The sequence below is a fragment of the Pelophylax lessonae genome (genome assembly GCF_965119305.1).
Source record: "Pelophylax lessonae genome assembly, chromosome: 12".
Classification (NCBI taxonomy): Eukaryota; Metazoa; Chordata; class Amphibia; order Anura; family Ranidae; genus Pelophylax; species Pelophylax lessonae.
The window spans coordinates 59,650,188-59,666,570 of NC_138779.1; the positions used below are offsets into that span (position 1 = coordinate 59,650,188).

General features: G+C 43.9%; 1 protein-coding gene across 1 annotated transcript in view; it reads right to left on the minus strand.

Moving 5' to 3' along the window:
• IL18 (interleukin 18) overlaps window positions 1-16,383 on the minus strand; it is a gene marked incomplete at its 5' end in the record, with an annotated part of 77,818 nt that overhangs the window by 22,292 nt on the left and 39,143 nt on the right. The window contains one exon of the mRNA XM_082273965.1: window positions 3,638-3,836. Coding sequence (XP_082130091.1) covers window positions 3,638-3,836 — 199 coding nt within the window. The remainder of the gene's footprint in view (window positions 1-3,637; window positions 3,837-16,383) is intronic.

Consider the following 16,383-nt stretch of genomic DNA (forward strand, 5'->3'; position numbering starts at 1 on the left):
TGTTGTTCATGCAGCCTGGTAAAAATTCAGGGCTGCCTAAGATTGGTGTCATAGGAGATATCAATGGCGCTATCTTTGGGTGACTTTGTACTTTACGGGATTCACGTATTGTAGGCCCAATTGTCGGGTGCAAATAAAGTATATCATTCGCCATGATTGGTGTCCAGGGGGCCAGAGGAACAGGCCGGCCAGCCATCCCATTCTCTAGAGATACCCATTGTTTTGTAGTGGAATTGCAATGCCAATCCAATACTTGCATAAGGTGTAAGGCCCTATAGTATTGGAGAAGGTCTGGTAGACCAATCCCCCCCTATCTTTAGGGAGAGTGAGGGTCCGCATCCCAATCCGAGGGGATTTGGTGGCCCACACAAAAGATCGAAACAGTGCTTGTATTTGAGAAAAAAAACAACCCAGGGACTGATATTGGAAGAGCTTGCATAACGTATAAAATACGTGGCAATATGTTCATTTTGAGTGTGCCCTATCATTTAAATGTGGTCATACTAATAGGGTTTTGAATTACTTTAAGTAGTGGATGTGTATGGATTATTTTTGGGGAATAGATTTATTATTTAATGTCACTTTAGATGAGAGCCATTTCACACTGCTGTGCTGCATTTTGGCCACAGCACAGGTGTACTCACAGTTTTTGTGCGAGTTACCCATGTTTTACCATAGATTTCCTATCAAGTCCCTTATTTTTGGCACATTTTCTAAAAGCGCATTCCAAAATGCAGCATGCAGGGCTTTTGGTACGCTTTCAGAAAATGCAACAAAAAAGCGGGACATAATAGAAAGTCTATGTAAAACTGTGGGTAGCCCGCATGAAAACCACAAGTAAAGCTGCACTGGCCTGTATGTAGGCAGGTGCAGTCTACCTTCTCCACTGTAGGTGGCACTCTTCCGCAGTGGTATTGCATTTACAGAGAAAGTCAAGAGAAACATGGTTCCTCTATGCTTTCCTGAGTCACTGGAGAAGCTGTCTCATTGGATGCTGCCATCCCATGTGACCAGCAGCCATCTTGGGTCAGGCAAAGCCTACTTAGAGTAGAAGTTCAGGCAAAACCTAACTAACGCTAAACTTGCTCTGTGCCACATTCTAAACCTAATCAGTCTAACCCTATAAAGCAAAAATTGCTGTACTTACCTATTTTGCATCTGATCCGGTTCGGTCCCAGCATCAGCTGTCTGCGACGGCCTTAGTGTGGAGGCGGGTGCAGGAGAGGCAGCTGACAACACCCCATAGTAACTCTATGGGTGATGTTACAGGCATTTCACAGCCATTGTTGGTCCTCTCCTGCACACAGCATGTGCCATTGGAGACCACACAGGATCGGCTGCAGAATAGGTAAGTACAGCAATTTTTGCTTTACAGGGCTAGATAGATTAGGGTTAAATTGTGGCACAGAGCAGTTTTAGCATTAGTTAGGTTTTGCCTGGACTTACAATTTAGGGCTTGGCGTGCATTTTATGAGTAGGGTAGGTACCCCGTCTGATAGGGACAGAACTAGCAGCAGGGAAAGGTTCCTGATGAGGAGGGAAAGCATAGGGCTCACAACTTCTCTGGACATCTTCCTGCTTGGCCTAGAGATGGCCAGGCCGCATTCTGCCCCTGCTAACAAGCGCTGTCAGTTCAGCTGAAACCTGCTCTCCACACACTGTTGGACCTGTGAGTGTTCCAGGTTGGGTTGTCTTCCCACCGGATTTATTGTGAACTGTCTTTGCATTATTTCAAGTCAAGTTCTTTCATTGCACTTCGGCTTGGTCTCCGGCCATCTCTATGACCCTGGAAGGCCAGATGCAATGTCATGACTGGACATGAGTGTCACTTCTGGCATTGGCAGATGTAAACACTGACAGTTTTTTTTTTTTTCCTGGAAAGCAAAGATTGATGTTTTTTTTTTTTTATCTTATGCTTTCCAGAGTAGAGGAGATATCATTGACCCCAGATGTCTCCATAAAAGGACCTTTCATGCCTTATTCCTATTTACATTTTTTGTAATAGGAATAAAACTGATTAAAAAAAAAGTAAATCGCTACCGCCCCCATGTGCTCACACGCAGGCGAAAGCATATGTACACGGCGTTCGCACCACACATGTGAAGTATCAGCGTCAACATTAGAGCGAGAGCAATAATTCTAGCACCAGACCTCCTCTGTAACGCTAAATAGATAACCTGTAAACATTTTTAAAATGTAGCCTATTGAGATTTTTAAGTTTGGCACCATTCCACGAGTGTGCGCAATTTTAACCACTTGCCGACCACCGTCAGTATATTTACTGCGGCAGTCAGCGGCTCCTGGGCAAGCCGACGTAGTACTACGTCGCTCGCCCAGAAGCCTGTGGGAGGCAAGCGCGTGCCGCTGGAGGCACGATCCCGCCCCCGCTGGTTCACGGGCATCCCCGCGCGTGTGACCTGCGGCTCCGATGTCCTCTGGCCACTCGCGATCTCCCGCTCAGGATAGGGAGAAAGACAGGCGGCTGATGTAAACACGGCCGTCTGTCATTCTCCCTGATGTAAGTGCAGAGACTATACAATCCTGCTATGTAGGATCGTATGTCTCCGTGGTTACATCACTAGCCACGCCCCCCCCCCCCCACAGTTAGAAACATGCCCCTAGGGATACATTTAACCCACTGATCACCAATAAAGTTAACCCCTTCCCTGCCAGTGTCATTTTGACAGTGACAGGGCATATTTATAGCACTGATTACTGTAGTAATGTCACTGGTACCCCCAAAAGTGTCAAAAATGTCAGTCAAGGGTCCGATCTGTCTGCCGCAATGTCGCAGTCCCGCAAAAAAAAAAATCGCAGAGCGCTGCCATTTCTAGTTTAAAAAAAAAAAACAATAAAAATGACAGAAATCTTTCCCGTAGTTAGTAAATGCAATAACTTTTGCGCAAACCAATCAAGATACGCATATTGCAGAAAACAATTTGGCCTAAAATGTTAAAAAATTTTGATTTTTACATTTTTTTGGGGGGAATTTCATATAAAAAAATGTGAAAAATATTGTTATTTTTTCAAAATGTTTTTGTTTATAGCGCAAAAAATAAGAATCGCACAAGGTGATCAAATACCACCAAAAGAAAGCTTTGTTTGTGGAAAAAAAAAGGACGCCAATTTTGTTTAGGTATAGCGTCGCATGACCGTGCAATTGTCCGTTAAAGTCACGCAGTGCGGAATCGCAAAATAGGGCCTGGTCTTTGAGGAGCCAAATCCTCCGGGGCTTAAGTGGTTAAAGCATGACATGTTAGTTATCTATTTACTCAGCATAACATCATCTTTAATATTATACAAAAAAATTGGGGTAAATATTGTTTTTTTATTTATTTTTTATTTATTAAAGTGTATATTTTCCAAAACAAATTGCGTATGAAAAATTGCTGCACAAATACCGTGTGACATAACAAATTGCAGCAATTGCCATTTTATTCTCCAGGGTCTCTGCTAAAAAAAAAAACATATGTGTATATATGTATATATATATATATATATATATAATATTTGGGGGTTCTGAGTAATTTTCTAGCTAAAAAAATTATGATTTTAACAAGTAAGAGAGGAATGCCAAAATTGGCCCGGCACAGAAGTGGTTAAATATGCTGTTGTGTGCTTTCTCTAAGCAAGAAACAATTCTTGTACTTTGGTTTGTATTGCAATATTCAAAAAAGTTCTACCTGTGCTTTCTTGGAGAGTATTTTCTGTTTCCATAAACACCGCAATTACGTCATTAGGACCTTTGTATTCAGCTGTCAAGCATTCATTAAAGTAGTTCTTAATAATGCACACGATAGGGTTAATTCCTTTTTTCCAGGCGTCCGTTTCATAATCTATAAAACAGATATGAGACAATATTTGATCATCTGATTATTTTATTTTAATCATATGAACAGAGAAAGGACTGTATAAGTTACCTATTTTGCACCCAATTCCTCTTCACCCCCCAAACAATTACTATACAATACAGGCAGCTTGTGTAACTTAAATGCTGAAATAAAATTTGATCTTATAATTTACCTATGAAAAGGATACTATTTTCCCTAAACATAATAAAAATATATTAAAAATAAGTATCTCAATGGAGCTGCAACTGCCCACTCGTATTCTGTCTGTTTGTATGCTTTTAACTTTTTTTGTCAGAAGAACATTTTTCAGTAAATTTGCATTTATCTATGTATATCTATGTACATTAGTGTTAAAGTGGAATTATTAGCAAGATAAAAAAGATATGTTGATACTTTCATGCTAAGTTTAGTTCATTTATTACAATTTATTTTTTTAACAATTTCATTTTCTTAAAAAAAATTTTTTAATTTTTTTTTTTTTTTTTACCAGCCCCATTAGGGGGCTTTGATAAAAACAGACCCCTGGAGTCTCACTTTTGAGACAGAAAAGGGACTGAGAAAACATTCCCCAGCCCCTTTCTGTGTAGCCTCAGCTGCACTGAAGATGAATTAACAGAAGACAGAGGAATGATCGATCACGATACTCTGTTCATTCAGAAAAGGAAGGGGCCAATAAATGACATATTTACCAGCTCCTTTCCCCACCCTTCATGATGAAAGAATCCCCCACAGAAGCCAGCTGGAGCGGAGCGAAACCGGCAGTGGTGTGGGAGGGGGGGAAGAGGGGGCGAGTGGGGGCCAGGGGTGCACACACGGGGACCCAGGCAGCAGGAGGAATACGATGTCTCCCTCTATGGCTCTCCATGAAGCAGCTGAAAACCAAGGGAGGGAGCGGAGGGGAAGCTGGCTTTGAGCTGCTTCATGGAAAGCCATAAAAGGAGACATTGTATTCCTCCTGCTGCCTGGGTCCCCCTGTGTGAACCCCTGGCCCCTACTTGCCCCACTTGCCCCCCCTCCCACACCACTGCCAGTTTCCCTCCACTCCCACTGGCATGTAATTTACCCCCACCGCAACGATCACCCCTAGCTGTCAATCAGATTCCCTCTGCTGCAGCATTTTTCTGTGCGAACGGGCATAGTTCACCTGCGGAGTGGGCATAGTTCACCTGCGGAGTGGGCACAGTTCACCTGCAGGGTGGGCACAGTTCCCCTGCAGAGTGGGCACAGTTCACCTGCAGGGCAGGCACAGTTCACCTGCAGAGAGGGCACAGTTCACCTGCGGAGCAGGCACAGTTCACCTGCAGGGTGGGCACAGTTCCCCTGCAGAGTGGGCACAGTTCACCTGAAAAGTGGGCACAGTTCACCTGTGGAGTGGGCACAGTTCACCTGCAGGGTGGGCACAGTTCACCTGCAGAGTGGGCACAGTTCACCTGTGGAGTGGGCACAGTTCTACTGCAGGGTGGACAGAGTTCACTTGCGGAGCGGGCACAGTTCACCTGTGGGCGGGCACAGTTCACCTTCAGGGTGGGTACAGTTCACCTTCAGGGTGGGTACAGTTCACCTGCGGAAAGGGCACAGTTCACCTGCAGAATGGGCACAGTTCACCTGCGGAGCGGGCACAGTTCACCTGTGGAGCAGGCACAGTTCACCTGCAGGGTGGTCACAGTTCCCCTGTGGAGTGGGCACAGTTCACCTGCAGGGTGGGGACAGTTCACCTGTGGAGTGGGCACAGTTCACCTGTGGGGTGGGCACAGTTCACCGGCAGGGTGGGCACAGTTCCCCTGCAGAGTGGGCACAGTTCACCTGCGGAGTGGGCACAGTTCACCTGCAGGGTGGGCACAGTTCCCCTGCAAAGTGGGCACAGTTCACCTGCAGGGCAGGCACAGTTCACCTGTGGAGTGGGCACAGTTCACCTGCAGGGTGGGCACAGTTCACCTGCAAAGTGGGCACAGTTCACTTGCGGAGCGGGCACAGTTCCCCTGTGGGGTGGGCACAGTTCACCGGCAGGGTGGGTACAGTTCACCTGCAGAATGTGCACATTTCACATGCGGAAAGGGCACAGTTCACCTGCAGAATGGGCACAGTTCACCTGCGGAGCGGGCACAGTTCACCTGCGGAGCGGGCACAGTTCACCTGCGGAGCAGGCACAGTTCCCCTGTGGAGTGGTGGTAGTGCAGAAAACTACAACAGTGCTGCAGTTTTCTGTACTGCTCTGCACCACAGGTGACAGCTGCAGGGAAGTGTGAACATGGCATATGGAAAACCATTGTTTTCTGTATGCCTTTGCAGAGAGCTGAGTTTTTCTTATAAAGAAAAATGCAGTTCTCTGCTGTAGTGTGAACAGGTATAAGGCAGCACAGCATTTTTTGTTTTCTGACTAGTTTTATTACTTATTTTAATACAACAAAAATATCAAAGAAAGGTTGTAAAAAAATTGAAGTTCATGCAGAAAATGTAAAACTAAACACAGCAACGAAACCTCAAAAATATTTGTTTTACTGTTTACATGTTTTACTCTGACTATAAGGTCCCTTTCTCACGGAGCGCATCCACTCGGCGGGCTCTGCTAGCTCAGCGGGGATCGCTCCGTTGATCCCCGCTGAGCTGGGGGATGGCAGGTCAGTCTCTGCTCACTTGTCAGAGTCTGGCTCTCCTTTATGGGGAGATCGAATGAAAACGGACAGCATCCGATCCGACCCACTGGACTAATGGCGAACGTACCGCCAGCTGTCTGTTTTCAGCCAATCTTGTTGGATTGGATGCCAGATGGGTGTCAGCAGACACATGTCCGCTGACATTGGTCTCCCCATAGAGGAGAATGGGTGGCCTGATCAGGTCCGCCTTAAAAACCAACAGGGGGACCTGATCGGTCCGATTGTGTGAAAGTGGCCTAAGAGCACAGTATTTTTACTGATGTAGCACCCTCCTAGGTAGGTGCTAGGCAAAAGTATCTATTGCTCCTTCTGCTTATCAGGGGAGCCTGATCTGTTAGGTTGCCTGTTACATGTTTCCAGGTGTGATTCACTGGGTCTGAGGGAGTGTCCCCACTGTATCCAATAAGGGAGCTTGTTGGACAGTGGAGGAAACCAAGTCAGTGACACATTGGCTTTTGTGGGAGTCTCAGTGGGTGGGCACTCTTGCAGTGCATCCTGGGATTGCTCATCAAAGCCAGGGGGGACATGTGAAAGGGCATCTTTGGCGGGAAGCAGAGTCCCAGGAGAATGCTGACTGCCTGTCTCTCCTCCTGAAGCAAGAGGTAGGTGGTCTTAGGCAGTCGGCCTAGTGAACCAGGTGTGGAGCTGAGCTGCAGAGGATCCAGTGAAGCTGACGGTGGAGCTGCTGGCAGAATCTTCTGGGAAAAACAGTGTCCGTGAGTACCAGGGGACTTGCCAAAGGGTCTGCCCAGGAAGGGGGACCACTCCAGTGAAGTCAGAGGATCAAGGGGTCAACTCACACAGAGTGTCAGAGTAAAGGGGGTGCCGTTTAGAACCCTGAAGAGTAGGGACAAAGGGGGTGCCAAGTAGGACCCTGAAGAGTTATACACAGTACAGCACAGTTCATCTAATTGTCCTTCACTGCAGTATCAAGGTGAAGCAGCGGCCTTGCCGGACTCAGCATACTGCAGAAGTCTCAGCAATTGTGCATAGTTTATATAGTATCAATTTATGTTTTTTTTTTTTAAAGAGTAATTTTTATTGAACATTATCCAAGGTTTGCACAAAATTAGTAAAATTAAAATAGAAAAGAGCAATCTTCAATCAATAAAAATAATCTTGGAAAAAGGTTTGTGTGTGTGTGTCTTCATACATACATCTGTTATGTTATCATAGCCCCCGATATTGCATGTAAGGTCAGATTTCTTACCTTCCGTAATCTGGTGCAAACCAGTGTAAACTAAAAAAGGAGAACAGTTCAGGAAAGAGGAAGGAACTGAAGCGGAAGTTATGTGAGAATTAGACAAGAGAAAAATTAGAAAGAAAGAGGATATAAAGAAGGAAAGTACTAGGATGGGTGGGTGAGGGGGGAGTCCCTGTCTGGCTGATGGCCCCAGCGCTGTCCATCTGTTCCATCTAATGGCTGGTACACACATGCCCAGTATTGGCCGTGTGTACAGCAGCCTGTCTGCCAAACGTGTAACGACTGGCCTTTATTGATCCGGCATGCTGGAAAATCAGCATCCGATCAGCACTTGCAGCCAGTGGGTGTAAGCACTGATCAGTGTGTTCTGGCAGGGAGGGGGGGGGGGAAATCAGAACACGATAGCTCAGCAAGGGAGAATCCTGTACTAACATTGCTTGTGTTAGTACAGTGATCTGTCATTTTTCATTCAGCCCGCTGGGTCAAATGAACAACCCCCCCCCCCCCCCGTGTGTACCTAGCATAAGGATTCTCGAGTCACAGAAAGGAGTGTAGTGTGTCAGATCCTGAGAACTCAATCCAGGCATACCAAAGTTTTGCAAATATGGGGTACCATTCCTGCAAGCCTATGGTGAACTCCTCCATTATATGGTTATGTTTGGCCACCCATTCCCCAATACTGGGCACAACAGTTAAATTCCAGTGTCTGGAGATTAATATTTTTACTGAAAAAAGAAGGAAATGGAGTAGGCCCTTTTCGGTAGATATCGAGGAGCCTAAAATGACAGAAAACAAAGCCACTTAGGTAGTTGTTGGTCCTATCTGTAATGTAAGAGCGCAATTGAAAAATAGCTTCCCAAAATGGCTTAAGTCTGGGACAAGTCAGTGGTCAGGGAGCGATGGCAGCATCCCATGTAGTCCCGCAGGGCATCCATACAACCTATATATTATTTTGTAATTTCTCTACTGCATTTTGGTGAATAGGCTTGATTTGAATGTTCAGTAAATTTATTTTTCCCGAGCCTCTGTGGGGAGCGAATAGCCTAGTCCTCTCTTCCATTCCCTGATTAAGTATGGTTTACTGGGGAACGTATGCAAAAGGAGTATATTCTAGATTTTTTGGTATTGCGTAGGACAGTTAGATTGGTGAAGACAAATGGACTCAAAGGGTGTTAGATCATGGGAAACCTCACCCAGATCAGACACAGAAAGGATTGACAGATTGATATCTCTTTTCTGTGGGTGATGGTGCATAGCAATTCTTAGTTGGTGGAGCGATTTGTCTGGTTAATTCCCATAACAATGCCAAGCTGCGGTTTCCAAAGCGCAAAGTCTTTTCTTGTATTAAGAGAAGAATAGACTCCAGAGAGAGAGATATCATTTTACTCCTGTACAAATCAATAGTAGGACCTCATCTGGAATATGCAGTTCAGTTTTGGGCACCGGTTCTCAAAAAGGATATCGGGGAACTGGAGAAAGTGCAGAGAAGGGCAATCAAACCAAAGAGGCATGGAGGAGCTCAGCTATGAGGGAAGATTAGAGGAACTGAATTTATTTTCTCTTGAGAAGAGGAGGTTAAGGGGGATATGATCAACATGTGCAAAAAACATAAGGGGTCCATATAGTAAAGTTGGTGTTGAGTTATTCACTTTAAGGTCATTACAGAAGACAAGGAGGCACTCTTTACGTCTAGAAGAAAAGAGATTTCATCTCCAAATATAGAAAGATTTCTTCACAGTAAGAGCTGTGAAACTATGGAATAGACTCCCTCCAGAGGTGGTTCTAGCCAGCTCAGAAGATTGCTTTAAAAAAAAGGCCTGGATTCTTTCCTAAATGTACATAATATAACATTTATAGGTAAAGTTGATCCAGGGAAAATTGCCTCTCAGGGGATGAGGAAGGAATTTTTTCCCCTGCTGTAGCAAATTGGATCATGCTTATCTGGGTTTTTCAGCTTCCTCTGGATCAACTGTGGGTATAAGATTGTGTATATGGGATTGTATATATAGTCCCACTTTCATAAATCTGTTCCAATTCAACTATTTCTCTCTGATTCCAAAATCTTGCAGTTTACTTAGTTGCTCAAATAAGGGATTATTCCACGTGGGCAACTTTGATGGAAAGTCTCTAAATCCTGTTATCTTTGTAACCTCCATCCATACTGATTTCGCCAACAAGAACATAGGAATCTTTACCATCGGTAATTGTGAAAGCTGTGCCTCAAGCCCTATCAATAAATTCTCAATCTGGATGATCTTTAGATACCTCTCCACTCCCGAGCTCTGTTCCTGTATCAGCCAGGAACGCAGATGTGTTAATTGCCCGCAAGGTAATACAGATACATATCTGGCAGGGCTAGTCCTGTCTCCATTTTTGGTGGCTATAATGTTGTAAGCTTCCCTTTACATCTACCGTTAGCCCATATAAATTTAATAAATGGAGAATTCAAACTTTAAAAAATATTTTTAGACACAGCCACTGGGGAATCTGAATGTATAAGCACTTTGGTAGCAGAATCATTTTTATTAAATTTATTCTGCCCACCACTGACAATGGCACTTTACTCCAGACCCTCAGCTTACCTATTATGTAACATTAATGGATTCCGTTGGCCATCAGTGCATCAAGGGTTGTCTTGTTATATGTGTATCCCTAGGTACTTAAAAGAGTTCACTATTTTAAGTGGGGAGGTAAGCCTTATCTCCATTTCTGATTCTTGCTGCAATGGCTTAAAAAATAATTTTGTCAATTGATCTCAAGCCCTGAAAACTGCCCAAAGGTATTTATTATACTTATAGCCTTTCCCAGTGTATTCTGTGTATCCCGCATATACAATATGATATCGTGGGCATAAAGTCCAATATTATATATGGAGAAATCCGCGCTTAGGATATATTAGATTCTCTACTAGTGATGGCTGCAGTCCACCTCTGTAACTATATTCCGAAGATATATAGTGAAAATAAGAAATAAGAGAAGGTGTGTGGCGCTGCCAATATACTCTTAGTATTCCATACACATCTCCAAAGGTGTCAAAGTGTAAAAAATATAATAAAAATAATTAAAAATGCTGTGTATATCTTATTAATTGATACTAGAATAAGATAATAAATAAAGTGATGTAGGTGACAAGTGACTGTATTATAAATGCTTATAAAGTGCCAAGTGCAACAATACTGTGTTGTGTATATCCTGATAATTGGTAAAATTGGTGATTGAATAGAATCAATAAATAAGTGAAATCAATCGTGGGTGACTATATTCAATAAAAATGTGCACTGGAATATTGTACCAGATCAGAAAAATGTGGTAACAAAAAATGTGCAAACATTAGACTGGTGGTAACAATGGCAGGTGTATGGTGATACCACAACCTGTCATGAATGAGTGACGAAAAATGCAATGAATAAAATCATGAAATAAAGTCAGTGGTGATGTATAATGTAATAAGTGGTTAAAAGGTGAACAACTGTATCTATCCTTGGGTGTGTCGAATAAAATCCACTAGCAATATAGTATATCAGCAGGGAACTGTATATGAAACTTCACAGCAGGTATATGGAAATATAAATAAATAAAACAACCGTAGATAAATATAGCAGCAGTAATCAGAGCTTCAAATAAATAAATAGTCCATAAATAGTCTAAAAAAATGGATGATCCCACAATTAAAAATAGTCCATAAATGATTAGTGCAACAAATCTCAGAAAAAAGGTGACTTCAGTGCAGGTGCTTCTAGATATTCCTTTAAGGGTGCCCGAACTCAGGTGATCACTCTGTGCTCCCCGCACCCCCAGGACCGCACTCACCAGAGTTAGTCACCCCTACAGGGGTACCAAGCGTTGGGTATATAATTCTCTGGGTCCCCCTCTGGTCTCCCTGGATGGTCCTATGGATACGAGTGCTGTCCGGTAACCTGAGGTGGAGGGAAAGCTAGCAACGCCCATCTTTCCCTCCACCTCACAGGAAGTGATGTCGGGCTGACAGGAAGTAGGAAGTGGAGCCCCATTGAGAGTCCTCCACCACCACAGCACCATCAGACAGGCTGCCAGACAACAGCCTCCATGCACCACCGGCACCCTGCACCCCTCCTTTCTGCAACAGTATCCAGGACAAGAAGATGGATGATCCCATTCACCTACCGAACCGGCCTTTACTTACCTAAGAGTAAGTCACTATGTGTTTTTTTTATTAATAAACCTTATGCTTCACTAAGCTGGCGCTGCTTTCTTTTTGTTTATTTGCAGATTTTAAGTATTACCTTGGGGAGATGCAGACTAGAGTACTGCAATCACTGAGCAGCAAATGATATCACCTTGGATGTATTTCAGTTATCTTGAAAATCTGGCCTGTTAGTGGGCCCTGTAGGCCAGGGTTGAGGACCACTGGTGTAGAGTACTGAGTGTAACCATTTAATATCCCCATTAGATTAGTGAGTAAAATGTCCAACAGGATTGGTGATGTGACTCAGAGCACATCTTGCGCACATGTATGCCTTCCTTGATGAGCCAATCAAGGGCGAATACTGCAGTGGGAGATGTCAGATATTTGTTTCTCTGAAAGCGCAGATCCTGGATCTAGAAAACAAGGTGGCAACATTGCCCAGCATCAACAACCTGGTGTACTCACTTTTGTTGCCAACGGTTTAGACATTAACGGCTGTGTGTTGAGTTATTTTGAGGGAACAGGAAATTTACACTGTTATACAAGCTGTACACTTACTACTTTACATTGTAGCAAAGTGTCATTTCGTCAGTGTTGTCACATTAAAAGATAAAATAAAATATTTACAAAAATGTGAGGGGTATACTCACTTTTGAGAGATACTGTATATATTTTGTGTGATACGGGTTTTGCGGTTCAGTTTTTGCGGTCCCGGTATATTGCGTTTTTTTCTGTAATGTTATTTTACTATATAAATCATTAAAAACGAAATATTTTTGTGTTTTCCATAGCTCTTGCTATGTCTCTCAGTATCTTTTATGTGTTTAAATGAGTTTCTATTGTTTTAAAAGTGTGTTTAAAGACCTTAAAATGCTTTTACACGTACAGTGACAGTAAAAAAAACATGCCTACAATGCATTTTAATAGGGTTTTTCTATTTCGCGGATTTTCATTTTTCGCGGCTGGGTCCGGAACGTAACCCCCGCAATGGAGGGGGGTTTACTGTACACACACACACACGCACACTAACACACTTTTAACTGGATGGACTGTTGTCTTTATCCACCTCAATACAGGGCACTTAAACCCCCTTCCTTCCCAGACCAATTTTCAGCATTTTGAATGACAATTGCGCGGTCATGCAACACTGTACCTAAACCAAATTTATGTCATTTTTTCCCCACAAATAGAGCTTTCTTTTGGTGGTATTTGATCACCGCCAGGTTTTTTCTTTTTTGGTGCACAAATAAAAAAAGCCCGAAAAGTTTGAAAAAAAAAAAAAAGTTTTTTGTTTAGGTTATAAAATTTTGTAAATAGATACGTTTTTTCCTGCACTGATGAGCACTGATGACGCCGCACTGACAGGCACTGATGAGGAGACACTGATGGGGTGGCACTGATGGGGTGGCACTGATATGCAGCACTGATGGGCACTGATAGGTAGCACTGATATGCAGCACTGATGGGCACTGATATGTGGCACTGATAGATAGCACTGATATGCAGCATTGGTGGGCACTGATAGGCAGCGCTGATGGGCACTGATAGGCAGCACTGATGGGCACTGATCGGCGGCACTGATGGGCACTGATGGGCACTGATAGGCAGCACTGGGCACTGATGGGTGGCACTGATGGGCACTGATAGGCAGCACTGGTGGGCAATAATGGGCACTGGTGGGCGGCACTGATAGATGGCAATAACGGGCACTGGTGGGCAGCACTGATAGATGGCATTGGTGGGCAGCACTGATAGGGGGGCACCACTGGCAGGCTCTCTGAGCCCTGTTTGCCATCCCTGGTGGCCATGGTGGGCATGGTGGGCATGGTGGGCATCCCTGGTGGTCATGGGTGGGCATCCCTGGTGGCTCTAGTGGCATCCCCTCCCCCCAGGGCTGCACTGGTAATCAATCATCTGATTACCAGCACAGACCCCCCCTGTGATCAGTGAGTAATTAGAAATACTCACTGATCACCCCAGCTGCAGAATTGATCCTCTTCTCTTCTCCTCACTGACAGGATCTGTCAGGAGGAGAAGAGATCGAAGCCGGTGTTCCGTGAGAATTACCTACCCGTGAGAAAAACCTACCCCTCGTCACTTCCGGTGTACGAAAGTGTCTGTAACGCGGCGGTTTACATTAAAACAGCTCGCCAGAAATATGAGTCATCTCCACTGCTATCCCTGACACTTCCCTGGTCTTGGCTACTAAAAATAAAACCGGCGGCGGCTGTATGACAACATTAATCACGGAGCCGAGAGCCGCTTTTATATTTAGTAGACAAGATCAGGGAAGTGACAGGGACCGGAGCGGAGCTTACTCATATTGCAGGCCAGCTGTTTTAACGTACCCGCCGCGATGGTAGGTTTTTTTCACGAAACAATCATCATTTCGTACTAGTGCGCATGCGCACTAGGGGCTGTGAGCATGCGCACTGCCAGGGTAGGTTTTTCTCACGGGGTAGGTAATTCTCACGTTACACCGTTACAACGGCTGTATTGACATTACATGACGGCTGTGATTGGTCACAGCCGTCATGTGATCAGGAGGGCCAATCACAGGGCCCTCCTGCCGAGGCTTGTTGCTCTGTGTCCTAGGGACACAGGCACATCGAGATTGCGCCGCTGCGCGTGCCCGCGGCGGCGTGATCTCTCTCCTTCTGAAGGACGTTCCGGAACGTCCATTCAGAAGGACGAGACTCCCACCCGGCCGTATATGTACTATGGCCCGGGTGGGAGGTGGTTATTCAACCTTACTAACTATGTAACTATGCATACAAATTCCTCCTCTGCTTGTGCACATAACCAAGCTAACTCCTCTTCACCTTGTCTATTAATCTGTTTAATATAGGATATAGCTCCCTTCAATACCCCCCAGAGGTATGCCTTAAATGTATTCCATCGATTGCATGACTCTCATGTGCCTCAAGAAAAACCTTTAACTGGTCTGGAATGCAATCGTTGAAACAGATCTGGGACAGCCAACAAGGATTCATTTTACAAGTTGGATGACTCCCCCCTAGGACCAATATTTAACCTAAACTTTACCAGGGAGTGATCAAATAACACCCAGGGGAAGATAGGCAATTGACTGCACCAATGGTTGTACTTTTATCATTCCCACATGTCTTATCTATTCGGGTTAAACACTTTCCTCCTGGACCCGAACATGAGTACAACCTGGCATGGGGGTTCTCAATTCTCCATAAGTCTGACCAACCTATCTCAGAGAACTATCATTTACTCGTTTCTGGGGTACACTTCCATACCTGTCCTAACCGGATCCAATATTAAAATTCCCCATGCAAATAAAATCAGGGTATTGGGCAATAAACAGCACTGCATCTTTTAACACCTGCATACCAGCATGTGGTGGATTATAAATTCCTATGAGTACAAAGGGCAAGGAGTACAATGTAACATATATAAATACATACCTACTCTGGGGGTCGCATTTATAGTGAATACACTCCCATGGCACAGTTCGATGCACCAAGGTTTCGTGAAACTCCTCTTGAGTAGTATGTATGGTATGAATGATAAAAATTATTAACCCATGGTTTCTTCAGATGATTTGAACTCTTTTTTCTCTAATGCTTTTCTTGCAAACACATTATTTTTTCCTTAGTCTGTCGAATAATTGTAAATACTTGACTTCTCCTAATGGGTGTCCCTAATCCTCTTACATTCTGTAATAAAAAAGTACATTGTTCACTCATCTTTCTTATAATAAATAATTAGTTGGGGTTGTTACCAAGTAACGTCCTATCCTCAATTGCTTCCAACCACATCATATAAGGGAGTGCAGCTGCAACCAGTAGCAACAATTTTACATAAATTCTAAACCTCTTTCCCCACATAGGAAAAAAAAGGAAAAAAGGTGAATTTGCCTCCTCCTTTTCCCCAATATGGAGAAAACTCCCCCCCCCCCCAAAAAAAAAAAAAAAAAGTTAGGGGAGAGGGGAGGAAAAAAAAAAAAAACAAGTGAGGGAAAGAGAACCCCACAGATAGGGGAAAGCAAGAGGTCAGAAACTCCATATAATTTCAAAAATTCCCCTCCCCTTCCCTCCTCCAACTTCTCAGGTATATCCAAGCTTAAACTACCACCATCTTGCTCCTCCAATTCTGCTTCATTCAATTAACCTTAATTTTATCTAGCTACATTATCAATTAAGTTCATCTGTAAAAAGGAACCAATCAAAGGAAGAAAAAAAGAGGAAGTAGAAGTAGATAAAAGAAGACGATAAAGATCACTAAAGCCCCGTACACACGATCAGATTATCGAAAGATCTGTCGTCCGTTTTTTGTGGCATGCTAGTCTGATGTGGAAAGTGAAGAGGTTTTTTTCATACGAATTTTCCCGTATGACAGAATTCTACTTCAGAAGTGATGTCATGTGTTGGATTGCTTTGTATGTGTTCTTTCGTCTCTGAGCATGCCTAGTCTTGCTCTTAAGATTTTTTTCCGCCGAAATCTGTACTAATGAGACGAAAATCGGACGTTGTATTACGG